Source organism: Geospiza fortis, unplaced genomic scaffold, assembly GCF_000277835.1.
Source record: "Geospiza fortis unplaced genomic scaffold, GeoFor_1.0 scaffold221, whole genome shotgun sequence".
Classification (NCBI taxonomy): domain Eukaryota; kingdom Metazoa; phylum Chordata; class Aves; order Passeriformes; family Thraupidae; genus Geospiza; species Geospiza fortis.
Window position 1 is genome coordinate 2,292,969 of NW_005054395.1, and position 22,334 is coordinate 2,315,302.

The 22,334-nt window shown below is 41.1% G+C and overlaps 1 protein-coding gene across 1 annotated transcript in view; it reads right to left on the minus strand.

The window, feature by feature from the left end:
• Positions 1-22,334, minus strand: part of SMURF2 (SMAD specific E3 ubiquitin protein ligase 2) — a 73,573-nt gene that overhangs the window by 15,867 nt on the left and 35,372 nt on the right. Inside the window, exons 2-9 of the mRNA XM_031060917.1 lie at positions 18,278-18,316; positions 16,614-16,722; positions 9,354-9,487; positions 9,117-9,182; positions 5,277-5,361; positions 3,919-4,002; positions 1,291-1,493; positions 1,036-1,120 (exon numbers count right to left, since the gene is read on the minus strand). Of these exons, the coding sequence (XP_030916777.1) occupies positions 1,036-1,120; positions 1,291-1,493; positions 3,919-4,002; positions 5,277-5,361; positions 9,117-9,182; positions 9,354-9,487; positions 16,614-16,722; positions 18,278-18,316 (805 nt within the window). The remainder of the gene's footprint in view (positions 1-1,035; positions 1,121-1,290; positions 1,494-3,918; positions 4,003-5,276; positions 5,362-9,116; positions 9,183-9,353; positions 9,488-16,613; positions 16,723-18,277; positions 18,317-22,334) is intronic.

Here is a 22,334-nt window from a genome sequence, read left to right on the forward strand (position 1 = left end):
TGGACTGCAGGGATTACTTTTGCTGGCTACCTGACTGTGGCTATTAGCCTCAAAAACACAGTATTCCTTAGAAATGACATAAATTCTATCCTCATGCAAACAATTCTTGTTCTCAGAGACACTCCTGCTGTTTGTGCTGCCACACCTCAGGGCAGTGCTGACTTAGATTGTACGCAGAACTATCTCACCCCAAACTTAAGGATTAGATCTTCATATTATTTTTGTTAGAGCCTGGTTTTGCATAATACACAAGTCACTGCCTTCCTACACAACTGCAGCCTCAGCTCTGCAGGCAGTGCATCAAAGCAAGGCACAATCTTCCAACAGAAAAACAGTAACAAAATTCAATTTCAAGTCTCCCAATTTCAAACCACACAAATCTCACACCACCATTCCTGGACTTTAGGAGGCAAGTGTTTACAAGAGGATTTATCATCATTTACAACAGCATTTCTTGGTTATTTAAAGGACAATCAGAAGCTACTAATAATTTCCACTATCATCCTTTCCTTTCAAACACATCAGCAATAATCACATGTACTTTCATGAACAGTATGTACGTTATATTGTGTAAATAAGGACATGGAATTTAAAATACTTAGGATTTGCTTTTTTCCAAGTGTTGAGATAGTTGCAACAGGAAAAGCAGTTTGGCTGTTTCAATCCAATCCAGTTTTCACCAAAGTATCTTGATGGAACTTCTTTTGGAAGTGTTCAGATTCTACTGTTTGTTTCATTATGTTGCAGAGTACTAAAATCTGGATTTGGCTCTAACGTATATGCAAAATCTAGAATTAGTGAACTGTTCCTGTTTCCCAAACACTACTATAATTTATTTCCTAGTTTTCCATTTTTTCATTACAATACCAACTTGAAGAACTGGGGAAGACAGACTAATTCATTTTGATGAATGACATGTTAAAATAATGTATTAGGGGCCAAGAATCAGAAATATTAGCCAGAGAAAACTTTGAGGAGAGCACTGCCTAAATGATTTTGATTTGAAATATTAAGGGTACTTCCATCATTTCTTACCTAGGTACTCTTGGATCGTGCCACGTGCTGACACCAGTTTGAGTATGCAGAAAATAGACCTGACCTTGCTGAGTTGTCCTTTGCTCTGTGAAATCAAGACAAATTAATAAATGTACAAACAAAAAATGCAGCATGAAGACTCACAGAGACTGATTTCCTTCAACTAAGGAACGAAAATATTTTCCACATGAGAAGACACAACCCATTTTCCCCGTTTCTTGAGAGCCCCACGAGTGACCCCTTTGATTTCCATACCATATCCCTCAGGCAGGTCGGGAGGGGTGTGCAGGTGTGTCCTGCTCATGTAGTTCCTGTGCCTCTGCGAGCGCACCCTCCTCTCGGCCAGCCGCGGATCCGCCGCCTGCCCGCAGGACGCGCCGTTGGTGCCACCGATGGGAGTGTTCTCATCCACCAGGCAGCTCAGGGGCCTGCCCGGGCTCGAGTACTCCGACGCTGGCCTGGGGACAGCGGGACAACCTCAGTGTGCTGGCCATGAGGGTCACACAGCACACCTGTGGGGGAGCAGCTGCACCCCGGGCCCAGCAGGACACCTCAGTGACCTGCCCAGCAGGACACCTCAACTGGAGCAGGTCCATGCTCACCAGAGGAACCAGGTCTGTGCTCACTGGGCTTGAGTACTTGCATGCTGGCCTGGGGACAGTGGGACAACCTCAGTGTGTGGTGGCCATGAGGGTCACACCTGGGGCGCCTGCACCCCAGGCTCTGGGGACACCTCAGTGACCTGTCCAGCAGGACACCTCAACTGGAGCAGGTCCATGCTCACCAGAGGAACCAGGTCTGTGCTCACCAGGCTCGAGTATTCTGATGCTGGCCTGGGGACAGCGGGACAACCTCAGTGTGGTGGCCATGAGGGTCACACAGCACACCTGTGGGGGAGCAGCTGCACCCCAGGCTCTGGGGACACCTCAGTGACCAGCAGTGCTGTATTGCACTAAATAGTTTATTTAGTTGGTGTTTTGCACTGGGTGATTTGAAATTTGTGCTGAGTATGTTATGTCAGGTAGATTGTTATTTCTCTTCTCCCATCACACAGTCTTTCTCTCATGCACCTCTCTGCTATCCCTCCTGGTGGTTTGGCCCCCACCCCTTGCCCCTCATCAATGGTATCCCATTGGCTGTGGTTCTCTTCCCCCGCCCCCATCTCTCGGGTATAAAAGTCCCCTGCAAGAAGGCAACGCCCTCTTTTCCACTGGGGAGGTCTCCAGAGTCTGTGGTGTCCCTTCCCAAGCCAATAAACAGGACACTTGTCCCCACGTGGAGAAGAGCATTCCTTGTCTTTTGCTTTGTCCATGTAAGACCATGCGAGCCAGGGTCCATAGCCAGCCGGAGTGGACTCAAACAGCAGCCCAAGACACATGGATCTTACACAGCAGGACACCTCGACTGGAGCGGGAAGCTCCTGGTCCACGCTCACCAGAGGAACCAGGAGCCTCCTCATCTCCTGTCGCCACATTTCACTTCATGGAGAAAAGCAAGGCACAATTCTTCCCAAGAATATTTCTGGGTTTCACATTCTCTGAGCCTCAGAGACAGAAAAAACAATTCTTATCTCATTTACTGCTCCTGTGTTGTTCACAAGTGGAATGCATCATGGAAGACTGTTTACCTGAAGGGAATTGATAATTGGATTCTGGTGTGAGGGTTTTGATTCACTGGCCAATAGAATCCAGGTGTGTGTGGGGACTGTGGGCTGACAGTCGCGAGATTCTGTTTGAGTTGAGTGCTTGGCAGACGCAGTTTAAATGGAATGTAATATAGTGTAATATAGTATAATAAAGTAATTAATTAGCCTTCTGATCAGATGGAGTCCTACTCATAATTTCTCCCTGCCATGGGGGTTGTCTTGTTCTGAAAACCTCCAAACTTTCTCACCTTGCCTTCATGTGGCTGAGGAAGTGATCAGGCCTTCTTATTCCTTCTAAGGAATGTTATCAGGTGAGGATGGTGAAAAAGGGCTAAGCAAGAATAAAAGCAGTTGCTCACAAGAGCAACATTGACCAGCATGATTTTGTATCTCAATGCTGCTTTCAAAAGGATTTTAAATGTGTTAAAGGGAGATTTACAAGGTCACAAGAAATCCTCAACACAAATTATACATTTTGCATTTGTTTTTCTACTGTGTCTAGAGTTTAGAATGGGTATTTCAGTATACCAGAATATACAATATACCAGAAATAGAAAAACTAAAAGCTGTTCAGTCCTTTCAATCCAAAACTGCAAACATGTATTAGAGTTCATAGTGTGAACAGTCCAGATTATTTAAAATAAAATATATCCATGCAGAGACCAGAACGATATTGAGAATGGAAGAGAACATCTGCAGGCACAGACAATCTGCAGAGGATTCTGATAAAAATGCAATGACACTGCCTGCAGCACAGGCAACAGCAAAAGTGGCTTGAGGAACAGTTTCACAACACACATTTACAGTGATCAGAAAAAGTGATCACAGTGATTTCCAAACACACTCTGCAGCCATCAGCTGTAACTGTTCTGGGTTACACGGTCACAGAGCAGGGTCTGACAGCTACTCATGGTCTCACTTCTTCACCCCTTAAGATGTCTGCAAAATGTAATGTCTGTATTTATGGAGACAATGTAATGTATGTATTTATTCTCTACCACAGCATCTCTACAAGAAAGCAAAGATGCTTTCTAGGACAGGGAAAAAAGCAGTCAGAATGATCTTCTGAGTTAAATATTAGGCAGACTGAAGGAGAAGGATGGTGAAGAAGGAAAGCATTCAGCTTGTGCAGAGTGACTGAGCAGAGGAATGAGCAACCCAATCCCCCTGTGAGAGCCCCTTAGAGCTGCTCAATAACCAAACTCATCCTCCCCACAGCGTCCCAGGGAACTCCTCACCGTGTGGGTCGCTCCCACTGAGTTGTCCGTGTGATGTGGTTTAAATACTGGATCCTTCCAGAAGCAGTCCTGCGCTCCTCCCACCTGCAGGGCACACAGGCACACATAAGGCACTGAGTGGCATTTCCAGGAAACCAGGGCACAAAACGTTTCCAACAGAAATGCCCAGCTCAGGAAGACTTATACTGCTATGAATCACGTTAGCTGAGTGAGGTGACAGGAAACAACTGAAAGTTCAACTCTGAAATGGTTTAACATATTCTTCCCTTGGAACCAGGCACATCATTAACAGTATCACACCTTCATATTCAATAATGACTTGAATTCTAATTAAATCCAAACAGCCACATAAAGGAACTTCTTGGAAACATGTTTAATAATGCATTTAACTTCTTTTGACCACTGACTCTAACAAATGCTTTCATAGCATCTTCATGCACTGCTTGCTTTCATTAAAAAGTCAGCTTCAAATAATGTGACTTTTGAACTATCATTAAATTTGCACACTGAAATACACGAGGCTGTACAGCAAACTTTGCAGTTACACAATTAAGTGAGCAATATTTATGCAAGGAACATTCTGAAGTGAAAACTTAGAAGCATTTTCAAAAATGTTTTCAACTTATCTTGACTCCAAATTAACAAAAGAATGCTGTTACAGACCAGGATGATGATTTGCATTTCAAAATTCATCCTCTGAAAACTCATTTTCTCCTGTCTTTACCTGCCAAAAATCACATTCAGAAAGTCTGTGTTTGCTCTGAAGAAGTTGCTGACAGCACCAGAACCTAAACCAGAGTATTTTCCTGTGTTTGCAAAACTGTTCTAGGTGATAATGATGTCATTAACTCTCACAGGGACAAACAAGAATCCTAAACCCTACTTTTGGAAGGTAAATACAGCAAGAACTTGGGCTGCATTACCTTTCCCAGTCACGTTTTCTTCCCTAAGAGGTGCATGAAGAAGAAGTGATCCATGTTTATCACAGTGGATCTACACCTCTGTGCGGTGCTGCAGAAGGGCAGCCAGGCAGTGTGGTCACTTCCTTGCTACAAAACTACTGCATGCATAAGGCACTTTGCTGGCTGTGATTTAATCTGAAATATGTGTTTTCTTGGACAAGTTATTTTTCAAAGCACTTCTTTACATATGTCACCTCCCCTTTTCCAAGTGAAGATAAGACAAGAGCCAAACTATCAACTGCTCTGTGCACCCCAGCTGGCTCAGCTCCTGCTCTGAATGCAGAACTGTGAGTGCAAGATTTAAAACAATTTATTTGCACACTGAAGTCTCACTATCACAGAAGTCTGTTGTATGAGCTGGATTTGTGTTTTTACATCACAGTGATTTCAGCTTACCCATCTGGTAAATCGTTATCGAATAAGCGACTGCAATCCACAACTTGTCCTCCTGTGCCTATTCGGTCTCTGGACTGAAGACTGACTATTAGGATAATAAAAGAGTTATTGAAGATGTGGCATCTGAATGCAAATTGTGGTTACATTTGAAAGAAAATTGGTACAACTTGGAGAACTAAGCTGAGACATGTTCAGGATATTTTTTCCTTCTCACGAATCAAAGATGTTTGCAAAGGAACTCTGTTTTCATACGTGGAATTCTCTACATCTTACTTCCAAAAAGTTAGCTTAAGGAATATGAGTGTATGTTAAGGCACAAAAGGAAGTGAACTGTGAAACTGCAATTAATTTTGTGTGTTGAGATGGACTGTGACACTCAACTGGTGGCAGTGGGGTGCCACCTCACACACGGCTGGGACAGGGGCAACAGCAGAACTCTGAACAGGAAGAGCTAAAATAAGGAATTCCTCCCTGGTTTTGACTCCTTCTCACGTATTTTGTGCACCCATGGGTTTCAACACACACGCAGACACACAAACACAAAACCAGGCAAAATGTAACTGCTAGAAGACTTCAGATTTGGTTTATTGGCCACTTTCTAACACCACTAGTCAGAAGTCAAGTGCAACTCACACAAAGCAGCCTGAAAAGCCCCTGCTTGCCCTCACCAAAACTGCTTCACTTTTAATTTTTTTTTACATGATTCACTGTAATGGGTATTCATGCCTGAAGCTTTTGTACTGCAATTATGAAAACAAAGATTTTTTTTTAGGCTGCTTTTGTTCCCAATATCACAGTTCCAAAGTGTCCAATCTGATAATTTATGACACTTGTGTTCCTGTGGGGTTGGGGTGGTTTTTTGATGTTTTGTTATGCCTTTAACAATAAAACAATTGCTTAAAAAGCTAAATACGTGCTGTGGCCCACATTTCTTGAGGTGGCATTAACGTACCTCTGGACAACTGTCTTCAAGTCCTATTTATATGCAGTGAAATGATGTTAACCTGGATGCAACCAAACTTTTGTGAAGATCAGATAATTTAAAAAGCTGGAGCAGAAATGACAGATTTTGCCTGAGTCCCCAAATTTTCAACAACAACATGTTTTGAAGCTTAGAACTCAACAGACCAACCCAGGGAGCCCTGGAGTACCTGCTGCATTCCTAATCCACATTAACCCCTCATGGTCCATGAACTCTAACGTTACAGAACAACTTTAGAGGGAAAGACACCTTGAAATTCAACCAAACCAGGATCTCACAGGATGTATTTATTCTGCCACGACCCCACACACTGCAAGTTCACACCACTGCAGGTAGGCAAGGTTTGGCAAGCAAAACACATAGACAGAAATTAACATAAACAAAGGCAATTACCTCCCCTTCGCCTACGTAAGGAGCAAAATTTGTGCACGGCTTCATTTTGTAGTAAGAAAGGGCTTATTTTTTCTGCAGTGCCACATCAGAAATAAAGAAGTGGCACAGAAGAGCTGCAGGATTAAGACACAATTCCGATGCCCCTGGATCCATTGCTGAAAATGCCCCCTTTTCTTCCTCTCTGAAGACAACCCAGGGATTTAAGATAAAGATCTCCTTGGTCCCTGTACCAAGGCACACTCACTGTACACTTGATTTGTAAGATTATCATCTGCTGAAGGCATCAATTACATTTTAATATTGGTTTGCAATCTTGCATGGTCTGTTAATTTAAGAGAGTTTATAATTGGAAGAACTGAGAGTATAATTATAATTTATTCTGCCTTTTACTTATTTTTAATCCAGATTTCTCTACCATCTAACTACTGCAGTGGAATTATCTAGTTTTACTGAGGCTCATTCATCCACTCAATAAAGTTGCATTAGTGAAGAAAGATTAAAATATAAGAAGATTAATAATGACAACTTAAATAAAAAAAGACAGGAGTCTCTGGAATCTTACCAAGGATGCATTAAATTAAAACAGAACCATGACTGAGTGAACTTGACCTTTCTGATGGTATCAACAGAAAACAGAACACAGATTTGCTCTGTGTCTCTGCTGTAACCTGACAAGGTGGTTTTCTGTAGGTTCAGTGCACAATCCAACAGCTCCTGGTGTCAGGAGCAGCCCCAGCTGCATCCCAGGAGAGCCAGAGCTGCTCTGGCTGCACCAAATCCCACAGGCACATGAGCGAGAGGCAGCCTGGCAGTGCAGCCTGTCCCACACTGCTGACAGCTCTGGCTTCTCCCTGACCAGTTCTCTCTGAAGTCTCTTTGTCACTGCACACTGCAATGCATTTGCCACAGGCCTCCCAGACCTTTCTGCTTTGGGGAGGGGTTTTTGGGTTGTTTTTTTCCCCTTTAACGAAAGGCAGCACTCCCCAGGATGCTGACCAGGATGAGAGTTCATACTCTGGAGGGCAGCATGAGAGCACAGTCCCTGCTCTGTGCTGTGCAGCTCCCAGCACACCCTGAGGCTGCTCTCCTGTGCTCCCAGCTCGGCCTCCCCTCCAAGGGCACCCCCAAACAAAGCTGCACACACAGGGATGCTCAGGGGAGCAAAGCCAGCAAGCAAACCAAACCCACAGCAAACACACCCCAGAGAAAGGACTGATTCATCCTTTACTCTTCTGTGCAAGCTCATGTGGAAAATTTAATTGAGAACAGCCTGAAGGGTCAGCAATGCACTTACAAATCCACATTTCTACCATAACTTCACTCCCCTGTGCCACCACACTCTGATCTTAATGCAAGCACATGCAGATCAGACAGAGACAGATGATTAAAGCAACACCAAGAGGTAAAGTCACAGGTGTTATTCAACAGAGGGAGGCAAACAAACACACTTATTTGCTGACTAATATTTCAGAGGTGTTTCCTGGCTGACAGAAGTGCTGTTTGCATATAATTTCAGCTAGGAATTGAACATAAAACTCAGCATAAAAATACACTTTTCTTTCCCTCATGTCCAAACATTCTCATTAACATCTTGCTGTATAAATAAAGAACTTCCTTATCCTGACCAACTTTTGACTTACTAATGACCTATTAGAAATGCTGAGAGCTGAGAAGGGACCAAACAAAGAACTGAGAATGCACCAAAAAGAGGGTATTTATGAAGTTTTTTGTGGATACTTGCTTTTCAATTTCCCAGCTTCTTTTTAATTCTGAAGTTATTTAAAGTTCATAATTTCACAGAATGACAAAGCACAGTTACTGAAGTTGTTGACAGACTTGTTAATAAGCCATGAAAACACAAAATTGATTGATCAAGTCATCCCAGACAGCAATTTTACTTGCTTATAAGCAAGATGCTTTTTAGGTTTTCCCCAAAACCTAAAGGAAGCACAGCCTTGCTGGAGCTCTGGCCAAGAATTTTAGAGTCAGTTTTTCATAGAGAGTTCACACTCAAACTGCCACCATTCTTTACAGTGAAATTAAAAACTTTCTATATTTTTTTTAATTATCTATGGGCTTATTTGCCCCAACATTTATTATATTAAAGTTTGGGGTTATTTTAGGTGGTTTGAGCTTTTTTTTTTTATTTTTGTTTTTTTGTTGTTTTGTTTTGTTTTGGTTTTGTTATGTTTTTTGGGTTTGTTTTTTATTTATTTTTTTCTTTTCTCTTTTTTTTGGGGGGGGTGTTTTTGTGGTTTTTGTTTGTTTGTTTGTTTTGGTTTTTTGTTTGTTTGGGTTTATTTTTAATTCTCTACTGACATAATTCTAGCCTGAGGTCTAAATGGCTCTGGCAGTAGAAAGGAGAATTCAATATAGAAAACTGACATCTAGAAGAGTTATTTCTATAGCTACTGTAGAAACTAAAGACAAAAAGAGAACTAAAAGATATAAAAACCTTTACTCACCTACTATCTGTCCTCTAACAGTATCGTTGTCATTTGGCCCAAGCTTGCAGAGATCCAACCTCTGATCTACAAAATGAGGGCACAAAATCATACAACAAAACAAAACACCATCACAAACCAGCTGGAATATAAAAGCTTTACAAAACCCAGCAAAAACCCAATTAAGTGTTATTTTTCAAAAGCCTGTGCATGCAAGCTTGGGCTGAAAGAGAAGAAACCTGTCCTTAGCTTACTTACAACCAGTGTCTTTAAGGCGGTTGATGGCGTTTGAGAGAAGCCTGACACAACCCAGAAAACCAGCTCCCTGCTTTTTATGAATTTTCTTGTGATTCCACACGCTGATTGTTATTGAATCCGACTTCCCAATGTATCTGAAAAACATGGAACAAACAGCACTGTCAGTGGCACTCACTGAACACTCTGATGATGCATCAGAAACCACCTTGGGGGGAAGAAAGATCATCAACCACCTCATTAAAAATTTAACACACACTGTAATGGCAAGAGAGAGCAAGTCACCTGCAGGTAAGATGTACATTGTACTTCAATGGGATCATGTCTCATGGAGGAGCTCCCTTGAATACAAACTGCTCTGAAAGCCTGATTTGGGAAGGGGGCATTCATTTGAATGAAATCTGTTCAAACAGCAACCAGAGCAGGCTGTGGGCTGGCTCTCCACCCCAGCTCTCTGAGCAACCCCAAACATGCTCAGCCCCCTGCCCCAGCCCAGCCTGCCCCGAGGGGACAATGCTGTGGCACCAGAGCAGTGTCTGGGGACAGCAGGAGCAGGGACAGCAGCCCCAGTGCCAGCCAGGAGCCAGGAGCTCCCTGGGGCTGCTCCTGCAAGCCCCAGGAATGCAGGGAGCCCCAGCAGGCAGCACTGCCAGGCCAAGGCATCCCCCAGCTGCAGCAACCCCAGCCCAGGGAGCCTGATTAACCCTCAGTAAGGGATGGCTGGGACACTCATGACACCTTAGAGCCACACAACCAGGCCACAGGGATGTGCCACGGTCCCGTCCTGCTCCTCACAGCATTCCCACAGACATGCTTGGCAAAACCTGGATCTGTGTGCACTGCCTTGGGAAACCTGCACACTGCAGGCTGCTTTACTTCTGCTTTTTTTTGGTTGAAGCTTTGCTCTTCAGAGGCAATTGCTTTGCCAGCTTGTTTTTGTTTTCAAAACTTTCAGAGGACAGTTTCAAAACACTCAAGATAAATCAGTGATTGCCAATACTGAATTATTACGGCTGTTTCAAGTTGAAGGAAATGAATTTGTAACTATGGCTAAGATCCCAAGAATTGCTTGTAGTTCTCTCTTCCCAGACCACAAATTCTGGCCTTAGTTTAGTTCCAAGTGCTTCTTTTCTGTTTGTTTTTGAATGAAAACTGATCAACCAATTTCTAAATACATCTCCCCATTGACTGTGGCTTTACTGGCTTTTAAACATCTTAATATTTTCATAAAGATAGAAATGATACTGTCAAGGTTGGCAAACCAAATAATTGAACTAACTGGCATGGCTTAAAATTACAGCTGTGATCAGGTTAACACTTCTCCCATTTTTCCTTTTTCAAAAAGCAGAACTTGTACAACTTCTTTTCCCCACCTGCAGACAGCATCTGACCCAAGAAGTAGAAGACAGAAAAACCTCATGGTTAAAAGTAACCACTGCACATCTACACAAAAACAAAAACCAACAAACCCAAACAAAGCATAAACTTCACATTAAAAAGCCTCAAAGTTTTTTGAATAGTAAACTGATTGTGTAATATAGGTCAGATTTTTGGCCTTACAACCTTGACAATGCCAATTTTGCATAAAGAAACGAGATGAAGATGGGTAATCACGTGCACAGTTGCAGTCTACAATGCTTTATGTACTTAAAATAAATTCTTATGAGAACAATTTAGTTGCACTTAAAAATAAAGACTTATCATGACCTGTCTTGAATTTTCCAGTTTTCCTTGTTGCTTTAAAAAAGTCAAAGGTATATGGTTAAACACAATTTCATAACAGAACAGTTTGAATAATATGTAGAACAGCTGAATACACAACACAGTTTCCAAGAATTCCTGTAATGTTTCAGGGTGAGGTTCAGGGCTGGGATGAACAGTCACCATCCACACCAAGCAGGTGAGAACTCCACATTCTACTATAATCTACTCTTGATTTTTGCATCCAAAAACCTGGGTTGGTTCACACTTTAAAAATAAATATGCAAGACAAGCTGCATTTTTCCAAATAAATGTCTATTTTTTAATAAAGGAAGAAAATAAATAGTTAAGTAACATCTAGTTGGCTTTACAGCAAAATGTTTCATCTACATCTCTGCATCATTTCAGGCATAAAAACCCATGGTTGTATTTAGAGAGTGACAGTGGGATGAGCTGACATTTCCAATTCATTTGGTGGATAAGTTACATTTGTTTTACATCATCTGGCAATAAAGTTCCAACATAAAAGCCTGAGCTAGGAATTTTATTTTTTTTATTAAAAAAGAATGTTCCAAAAAATAAAGTGCAACAAACCAAACCAGAAACAAAAAACCAGAATCCCCCCATTTTGTGGGATAACTCTCCCTTCCTCCTTGTAATTAAAGTTCTTGGAGCCTATATTTCTTTTTTTCCTCTATCCTATCAGCAATATCTATTCCACAGCTTCAGGACTTCAATAGAGATAATGAGATTCAAATTAATGAAGTGGAAACATAGAAATTCAATTGCATAGACATTTTTGTTGACTTTCATATTTTCTGAACCTTTAAAATTAAGTCTCTGGTTAAGAACTGCATGTTCACAAATTTTAATTTCCCTACTTTTAGCACTTCCAAGAAAAAAAATCAAATTCATGCCTTACTAGAAACCTCTAAATTATTTTAATAAAAATTTAGAACATGGAGACAATTGTTATTTTGTATACCACTGAGGAAGGTTTGGAGTCAAGAAACTTTTCATCCCCATGGCATTACATACACTTTCCCTGAAGAGTTCACCTCACTGAGAAATGTGGACTGAAGAAAGTGGAAAAATATATTCCTGAAAAAACACACCTCTTCCTGATCACAAGCCAGACATACTCCCTCCAGAAAGAGAGAAAAATGCAGCATCATGAGGTATGAACTCAGGTTTGGAAGCCAGGAATTCCCTATTTCTAATCCATGCTGTCATACAGACTGTTTTTATGACCTGGATGAATTACTTGGTTTTTTTCTCAATTTTCCCATTTCTGTCTTTTTTTCTAATATAATCTCAGTGTTCAGCTTTGAGCTATCAACTGCTTTCAGACTGGGGAGAAGAAGGTGTGAAGAGACAGAATGAAAAATAGCACCCCAATTTCTTCTCTGCCATCTTCATTCACTTCCTTCCTGGCATTTCCCACCTGTGCAGCAACTGAAGGGTGTTTGAGCCTCTGGGATGGTCCCCAGGACCTGCCAGGGCTGTGGCTGAGGCAGGGATGGGACAGGGCTAGAAAGGGGCAGGGATGGGGCTGGAAAGGAGCAGGGACATGTGGCACTCACTGGCTGCTGCAAAGGGCACCAGCTTTATCCAAAGGGCCCCAAGCCCCACATGGAGAAGGAAAAGGAAAAGCTGTCTGACAGCTCTTTAGGAGCCCATCTAGGATGGGATTGTCTAAAGCAGCACCAGGCAGAGCTGCTGCCTTCTCTCACTGAGAAAAATCCAGGATCCTTAGCATTAACCAGACAAAACAGAGTCAGAGGATTGGGGGAGAAAAGTGATTCTGGCAGGGCAGTGCAGCGGCCTGAGGATGTGAAGGCACCAGAGAGCAGCAGAAGCTGCAGTGAGGAGATTTTGGGAAGAGAGGGAGTTATTTGTAGGAGTTGGGTGAGGTTCCATTGGAGAGAGATCCCAAAGGAGAAGAGGAGCCTGGGGGTGAGGACTTGAGGGGCACAGATTAAAGCTGGGACCAGGAGCAGGTTTTGGTGGAGATGATGGTACAAACACCTTTCAGAGAGAAAGGGAATGGGAGCTGCTGTGCCTTAGGGACAGGGGCTGCTGGGGAGGCTGGGGCAGACTGGGCAGGGCAATGTGGGACAGGTCTGGCTACCACAGCAGGGAAGGAAGGGGAAGGAAGAGAAAAAAGGGATTTAAGTTCCTGAACTGCTGGTTTAGGTAGTTTAGTTCTGAATGCAAGAAGGCTGTAAATGTGTCAAGTCTGGTTATTCAAAAGCTCTGAGAAAAGGCCTGAACAATAGGGGAAACACAAACAAGACTGAAAATAAGGAAGGGGAATACATCCAGGGCAAGCATGGTATTTTACTGACATTAAACTACATCCAGACAGCAACTATTTGGCAATTTCTTTCTGGAAAGTCTCCCAGATTCCCCCTCTCTACACACACACCCATCTAGGCTGAAGAATCCAAGCAGCTAATTCAACCACTTCCTTTTCACACTAAGAGCTGAATTAAGAACCACATAAGGCAGAAGCCAACCCCTTTTTGCTCTTTAGAGCACTGCAGAAGTCCTTCTAAAAAATTCTTATACAACAGAATATCTGCTTCTGCTGAATCAGGTTAGCAAACCACAAAATTCTCTTGGAATTAGCAACTTAATTCAGACATTACTGCATGAATATATTACAACAGCTCCATCTGACTGTGCCATTTGCATCTGCCACCATATGGTACATGAAAAAATTATCTTAATATCTGGTGCAGATGAAAAGCTGAGACCTGACACTGAGTATATTATACAGTAAAAAATTACCTGACAATAACAGTTAGACAATGAGTTGTTGTACCAAAGAGATTTAATCTTTTACTGCTGTTTTAAATAGGAAGTGGAGATAATGTGACTGATGTTTATAAATGGAAATTTTTTAAAATATATTTCCCTAGAGTAAGGAATAACAGGTGACACTATAAAAGGTGTTAAATTATTATGAAGAAAATTTGGAGAGGGAAAGGATTATTTTCTAATAACAAGGCCTGACACCACACTGAATTTTACTTTGGATTAGAAATACTGGATATACTTCTGTCATCAGGGAATTCAACAGCCAGAATCAAACAAAGTACTTTTCCCTAGAGGACAAGATTTTATATTGAAAATAATACACTAATTCAACAACTTTTTTTTTAAGGGAAGTTCTCTGAAGAAGAGAAAAACAAACCACCACCCACAAAAATACTTCACACAGGTCTAAATTCCATTGGACAATCCAGCAAGAGATGCTTCAAATCTGCTCAAGCAAAACATTCTGCCAGAACACCCCTTTTTCTCTCTTCTTTTTGTAATATGTTGTCAATTACAATCACAGCCTTGGAAAGACAATACAGTATCCAGATACAACTATGGCTTGTTCTATAAAACAACCTAAAAATACCTTCTCATCATCCTTCCTTAAAAGTTACAACCAGAAAGGAGTTTTTTTCTGAAGATTTTACAGGTTTTTTCCATTACTCTTGTTGCATATCAACATCCTCCCTCATTTCCCACATCCTCTGCTTCTTTTCTCCAGAAGGGAATCAAATCATCAGCCCAGGGAGCACTGAGCATCCTTGACAGCCGCTCCAGACAACTCCAGTCCCACAGCCCTTCAAACTGGCCAGTACTGGGGCAGCCACAGGGAACAGTGACTTCCCCACAGAATTCTGACACACAGAATTCACAGAGTGCCAAACCATGCCCACCCTCCTCCCACGGGAGAGTCCCTTCCCCAGTTGCACAAAGGTTACAGGAGGATTTGTGTCACAGACATGTTTTATGAAAAATCCTTTCCTAAGGATTTTTCCTCCTGAGAAGCTGAGAGGCCTCAGGAACAAAATGTAAACAATCATTATTTGTTGCTGTAGAATGCAACAGGTGGATCTGTGATTGGTCTCATGTGGTTGTTTCTACTTAATGGCCAATCACAATCCGGCTGTCCAGACTGTCTCAGTCAGTCACAAGCCTTTGTTACCACTCCTTTTCTATCCTTAGCTAGCCTTCTGATGAAAACCTTTCTTCTATTCTTTTAGTATAAATATAATATATATTATATCATAATAAATCAGCCTTCTGAAACATGGAGTCAACATTCTCGTCTCTTCCCTCATCCTAAGACCCCTGCAAACACCACCACAGATTTGCACTCAGCCATGCTGGCAGCACTTCCCACCTTCCATCCCTAGAAAGCTGTGCATTAATGCTCAGTAACAGACCCACCTAACTAAAAACAATCAAAGTCTGTGCTTGGTTTCAGGGCTTTCTCCTTAGCTCTCCTCTGATCCTTGGAGAGGACATGGAAAAGCAAAGGTCTGAAACCTCCATTCTGTATAAATCAATATTTTGATAGGTTTAGTACATTAAAAAACCAACTTACAATTCTTTCAATTGAAAAGAGAGCCATTTGCTACACTAGAACTTAAAACTTAACTTGTTTTGCATCCATTTCTCTAATGGAATTACAGTCTATGAATTACAGTCTCACATGCAGAATCTAAGTTTGAACTGAGTTTGGATAATAAAACCATAATATTATTATTTCACTAAACTGCCATGATACTTTGTTCAGCAGTGAAGAAAATGTTCTGTATCCTGCACTAACACATTATGAACAAGGACTTCATATATTTAGTCTTGGATATTCAAATAAAGAGCAGATCAAGACATGACTTTAAACCAGGCCTTTCATATTCTCCTGTGAGACTCATCAAGCTGCTTCTCTTCACTGGGAAAAAGAGGGACAAGAAATTTTCTGTGTACCAACACCAATTTGCTGCAGGTTTGGTGATGGCCAAAGTTAACATAAATATGCTCAAACACTTTCTAATAATACAGGACAGGGAATGGAGCCATGGGGAAAAAGTCAGAGATCAGAACAGGAGAGTACAATGATGCAAAACAGTTCATTTCTCTTCCCCATCTTTCATCCCAAGGAAAAAGATAAAGAATAAAAGACAAGGAAAATAAAGCATGCACAGAGACCTACATAAAAATCAAAGCTTTAATAACTTATATTGTACAGAAATATGCTGTACTTTAGAAAAAGAGGAAAACCATGACATATACGTGCCATACTGATTCTACTGCTCAAAAGCACCAAAAGGTGCTCAAGTGATGATAACAATAATTCAGAGTGAGAACAACATTTGGGACAGAAAATGACAGAAAGGAGAGAAAATTGAACAAAAGGCACACAGAGAAAAAGATACTGTAGCACCACAACCAACAAAAACTGCATCAAGAGAAGAGCAGTTAAAGGGAAATACTGTCAATTACTTGCTTCATTTTAACATGAAAATACCACAATAAAACAACACTGTAGTCCATGTAAGCATGCTGCAGACATCAGCACCAGAAAAACAAGTGCAGTGTTTAAATTTTGAGGTAAATGAGAAAGTGGAATTTTGCTAGGTGGACTTTTCACTCAAACTAATAAACTCTGGGATACTTTCCAAGCCATACATAGGACAGGATAAAGAACATCTGACATTGTCTGTGTAATTTAGAGGATTTCACTTCAAACCTTTGGTTATCACTGTTACCACCTACAGGTCATAATGCTGATTCCATTTGGGATCAAGTGTATTCTTCACAGTATCTGTAGAATGGCATTGGCCAGATCCATCCACCACAACCTTAGCAAAGGGATCAGGAAGTCCTATAAGGAGGAAAAGAAAAAAAAGCTACCAAGTGGATCAGGATGTTTTGAAGTCCTTCATCATTGCTCAGTTTTTAAATCTTTCATTTGAAGATTTATTTGCCTTTTATTCATAAATAAGACCCCTACTTAATGAATGGGAATAACATGATGTATCAAGCACAGGAAATGGGTAAATTAGCAATTTATTTCACTGATATGGACTAAGAAAAAGTTGTGTAAGTCAAATACATTGGGGGGGAAAAAAAATCAAAACACCTTAATCTTCCTAATTCAGGTTTGAGTAAATTCTCAGTATACAAAGAAGCCAAAGGCAGAGAAAGCAGAGTTACATTCTTTATATGTTTTAAGATCAAATCACAATTTTGGCTGATATTGGTGTAACAAAATTGCCTCTAAGAGGTTATTTTTGCTTTTAGAATCCACTTGGTGTACTGGCTTTGTGCTCCATTTACTGCCAGCTCAGTACCTAAGGAACACTGAACACAGCTTCATCTGAACACCAAAAATCAGTGTAAAGATAGTGCTGAACTCCAGATTCAGGGCTGGAAGAGCAGCAGGAGCAGAGCAGCCCACCATGACCAACACCTCCGGCTGAACTGACACCAGGGATGGTCCCACCCCTGACTCCCCAGGTCCTGCCCTTTCCCCTCACTCTCATCTATGCCTCCCCTCATCAGTGCTGTGAGCCAGCTGGAGGAACCAAGGTGGGGAAACATTCACCACATTTGCTGAGGTGCAATTTTGTCCCAGCTGCATTTCAGGTGACTCAGCCAGAGCTGCTCAGGCAGCAGAGGGCTCAGGACAAGTGTCACAGAAAGCACAGGGGGACAAGGGAGTGGGACCTTGGGACATCTGTGCTTCAGCATCACACACTGCACATCCTGAGGGGGTTTTTCAGGCATGATCAAACTGTTAAACACCCAAGAACTTGTCATCAGTACAGAAATTCAGATATAAGCAATGTTCTAGAAGTATCTCAAATCATTGCTTCTTCTATTTCTTTCCAAAGCTCAGGTCTGCTCCACCAAATTCCTCCTGCTCCCTACCTGTAAAGGTGGGAAGTGACAGGCAGGTGATCTATGCATGCAGGACATAGGCAACAGGATTCCTTCCTGCTTTCCTCATCTACTTCTTAGTACTTCTTTCAAAACATTATTAAAATTAATTAAAATATAATTTCAGAGTACCTCGGTGTTATGAGGTGGTTATTAATAATTAAGGAGCACATCTGTTTGCTTGACAAAAGGTTCTTGGATGAAAAACGACTTAATAAATATATGGCACTAAATTTGAAAAACATGTAATTTGCCTGAGTGGGTAAATTTGTTTCCCACTCCCATAAAAACAGACAGAGTGTGTCAGTGTTTTAATTATTATTATGATTCTGTGCTGAGTGTCACCTAAGACAAAAATAGAAGCCCTGAAATAAAACATCAAAGCCTTCAGCCCTCTTACTGCAAATATCTGAATATAATGATCATATGCAAACACTGGACTATAGAACTTGCATAATATTTATTCCATCTATAAATAAATGTATAAATGTACTTACGGAAAAAGTCCTTTTTCACCAAGTTTTTTGCACACAGTACTGCAAAAAGAACAAAAATACAAAATTAAGTTACTGATTGTCAACTTTAAAAAAAGTTATTTTACCTGTCCACTACTTCAGAAAATCTTGCTTGAAATAAAACAAACATAAATGAATTGTGCTCCTGCATCATTTATACTGCCATGTGAATTAATTCCTGAAAGCTGAGCTGGAAGTGTCATCTTTTAGCCATGCACCTGGAGGCAGATAACAGTGGAAGTGAGATGGTTGTGCTTTCCTCAGGCAATAGTTTCATGTGGCTTTTTTTCCCCCCCTCAACCGTTTTGCCAACTGTGAGTTCACCAGAGAGGGACCTGGAGCACTCCTGGCTGGTTCACCATTAATCAGTGCTGGGACACAAGCAGGGGCTTATGCTGAGTTCTACAGCCCAGCAAAAGCGCCCTTGATCACAAAAACACCAGGCAGCTAAGACTGTTATCCTGCATCCTTAACAAATAAAAGGTTTTACCTGAAAAGCATTTGGGTAGAGCACACTAACTTCTAAAGCCAGAGTTTTGATGGTTCCAAAGATATCTTTTATTTGTAGCAGCTGATAATTGTTTCACGCTTTTTTTGTTTGTTTGTTTAAATTAAAAGGAAGGAACATTTGCATTTGTCAACTAAAAATACCCAGGGGAAAACAATCTCCTACGAGAATAAATTTAAATAAACAAATAAATAAATAAAAGGTCAAGGGGGACAAATTTCATATAAAGGTGCCAAGGTACACAAAGAAGACTTCTCTTCACAAACTGCACCACTGCTCAACTACTATGCTTATCTATAATCACAGGTTTAGTAAGCAGGAAATATTAGATTCCCCCGTGAAACATTAAAATATTTACTGATAACACAAAAGGATTCTTGGGGATTGAGCAAAAGCATGAATTCCCACAGCTACTATTACAAAAAAAAGGGGGGGGGGAGTGGGAAGAGTTATTTGGTTGGAACCTGATGCTGCAAGAGATTCCTCACTATATGATTCCCTTGGATATTTTTCCTATGAGATCGCCAATTTTTATTACTGCCAGGAAATGCAAAGACAGAAAAGTGCATCCAATAATCACATCCCACAGGCACCACCTAAAACCAAACACCATGGGTCATCCTTTCCCCCCCAGAACATCCTCCCACTGATCCTGCAAGGCTCCTGATCCCCAATTTCTGCCTGAATAAAGCAGGCAGAGGCAATCCATGAACACTCCCATGGACATCTCCACAGCCAGGGCACAGAAGCACCACCCTGGACAGTCTAAACAATGGAATTCATCTTTTCCCAGTTTTTACATTCATAAAGATGCTGATTTTAATGAAGCTGCTTTCCACTGGAATTCAGCACTGTAAAATCTGACTACAGCTCTGCTCAGGTCTGAGGAGTTTTGGTCCTCCATGAAACACAAGGAGATGCCCATCAGAGGCTGCAGGGAGTCACAGAACAACTTCACACTGGCCTATTCCACAGGAAAGGGGCATTCCTATTGCACAGGAAAGTTCCCAGGAAAATTTCAGCACAGTAGTTTGATACAAGGGGCTGCTAACAACACTCTTACCCTGAAAAAGAAGTGCCTGGTTCCAGGCCGGTAGCTTCTGGGGTTTTTTAAGGATGATAAAAGTAATAAATATAATTTCTCTCCGTTCAAAGACATACTGGTAGTCCTAAAGCAGAGCTCCATTTAAGGGATTTTCACACAATGATTTCAATCTGAACAGTCAAGAATAACAAAATACTACCAGAGAGTCAAATGTTTCAGGTATTTGATACCCAGCACTCAAGAACATATAGGAAAGAGACTGTCACATCACTGCTCCACAAATCAAATAAAGTCGTTTGGATGGCATAATAAAAAACCCACAGTTATCAAAGGCTTCCACATGCCAAACAATCTAAAGTTTACTCTATCCAGAACTTTGAGAACAACCTAAAGGCATCTGAAAAAGAAGAGGTAATAGAAAAACTGCTTTTGCTGCTCCTTAAGGTTTTATTACACCAAGAATATCCTCAGATGAGTGATAACACAAAGGACATCTGCCCAAGAACTGCAGTAGGTTATTGCTCACCAGGCACCTTTCATCTAGTGGTGAAAAGCTTCAAGTAAAATGGATGGCAACTTTCTAAAATATCTAAAAAATTATACAATTATTGTCACAGTTTTACCCATTTGAAGTAATGGGAAGTGTCAAGTGAAGCTGAGGGCTTAAAATCCAATAGTTAAGTCAAAATTCATCTACAGCACAGCCACACAGGGTGCTCCTAAAACTGTATAATGTCCAAGACACAAGAGGTTCAACTATTCTTGTGAGAGAAATTGTAATGTTAACTAATTACAAACACTTCTTTTCAAAAAGAAAGCAAGCCTGCCAATGCAATTTAACTGAAGTCTCATTTTTATAAGACTGGGCACACGCAGAGCACACAGACTAATAACTGCTTCCTCAACAATTAGCCATGAGGGAACAAACTAATATTTTTGGCTCAACTTTTCCCTCTCTAGTAACCACATTTAAGGCAAGTCAGATGTCAACCCACTCTGGCTTTGTCAGGTTAACAAAACAAGAGAGATGCTGAGAAAGCTTCCACTAACAACACCCTCTCTGCCAGGTATTTCTAGGTAAAAAAGCCCAGGTCCCAGGAGCATCAGCTCAACTCAAAGAGAAACAATCTTCCACATACACAGAGCTCTCATCTATCTCAGGACTTTTTTTGGACAAAACTTTTCCCACTGGTGGGAAAAGCACCAGAGTTTATGCTCCACTTTTCTAACAGTTTCAACACTGTATTAAAACCTGTCCTGAATATTCTGATAACCAGCTGATTAATAGTTCCTTGAGAATAAAAGCTAAGGAAGTTTGGTTTCCTATGGATTTATGTTTCATGGTTGACTGGAGGCTGTGGCTGAGGCTTTTCCCCTGGGCATTCAGACAGAGCCTCTCCCACCAGGCTCTCCCTGGGCCAGCAGTGCAGGATCTGCTCCAGGTCACTGCCAGGGTCTCCTCTTTATCCAGGCAATGATTCCCACTAAACTCACGGGACTTAATTATCTTTGAGCCCTCTATCCTAGGCTCAATTTAAGCTAAAGATTCAAAACCCAGAAAGAACTAGAGGGAGGTTTCTTTCCCTTGATGATTCTAGACCCAACGCTCACCGTTAACAGATCTACAGAGCCCCACCACTAAAGGATCCTGTGGAGGCACAAGGGCACTGCAGGAGGTTATTTATTATTTGGATGTGCTTGTTTTAAGGCACTTTTTGTTACAATTCTTTTGAAACAAAACGTTAAGCTATTTAAACTTGCACTGGAACTAGAATGCAAACCAATGGCTGGATATACTGAAAAAGAGCAGGGGGGTGTGTTGTACCATAAGTGGATCATCAAATGACATTAATGACTTCTAGCACACATGTGTAGATAAAGTATTCATTCCAGAGTATCAGTGAGTCAATGGACAGCTATGTTTCTGTTTATTACAGACTTCCTGGGTAGTCTACAGAAAAGAGAACATTAATATTCCAATATATATGTGCCAAGACAAACAGCACACCGATTTTACATAGTATACATACATTAAATATTTTTTATCATGCTTTATGATCTCATTCTAACATATGCTACTCAGGTCTGCTCACAGAAACATGAAAAGAGCATTATGTTAGAAGCTACCCAGTCTCCTTCTATGACAGCTTTGCTACACAGTCCACAAATATTCAAAAATAGGAATTGAATCATATTTGCCAATTTCCTTTTTCTTATTTATTACTCCTGTGACTGACAAAGAATGGCTTACTGAAAAATAATTTAACTATTATAAGTAAATGCAAAATATTTAGTATCCCCAAACCCCTGTAATCTGTGTTAGCTATTAAAATTTACATGCAGTTATAGAGGGGGTGAATAATTGGTTCAACTCACATAAAAATTGAAAGGAACTATGACTATTGAAAAGGTCAATTTTATAGAAAGATAAATATTTCCCTCTCATTTTCTGAACTCTGTTTATTCTTTTTGCTAGTTACTGAAGA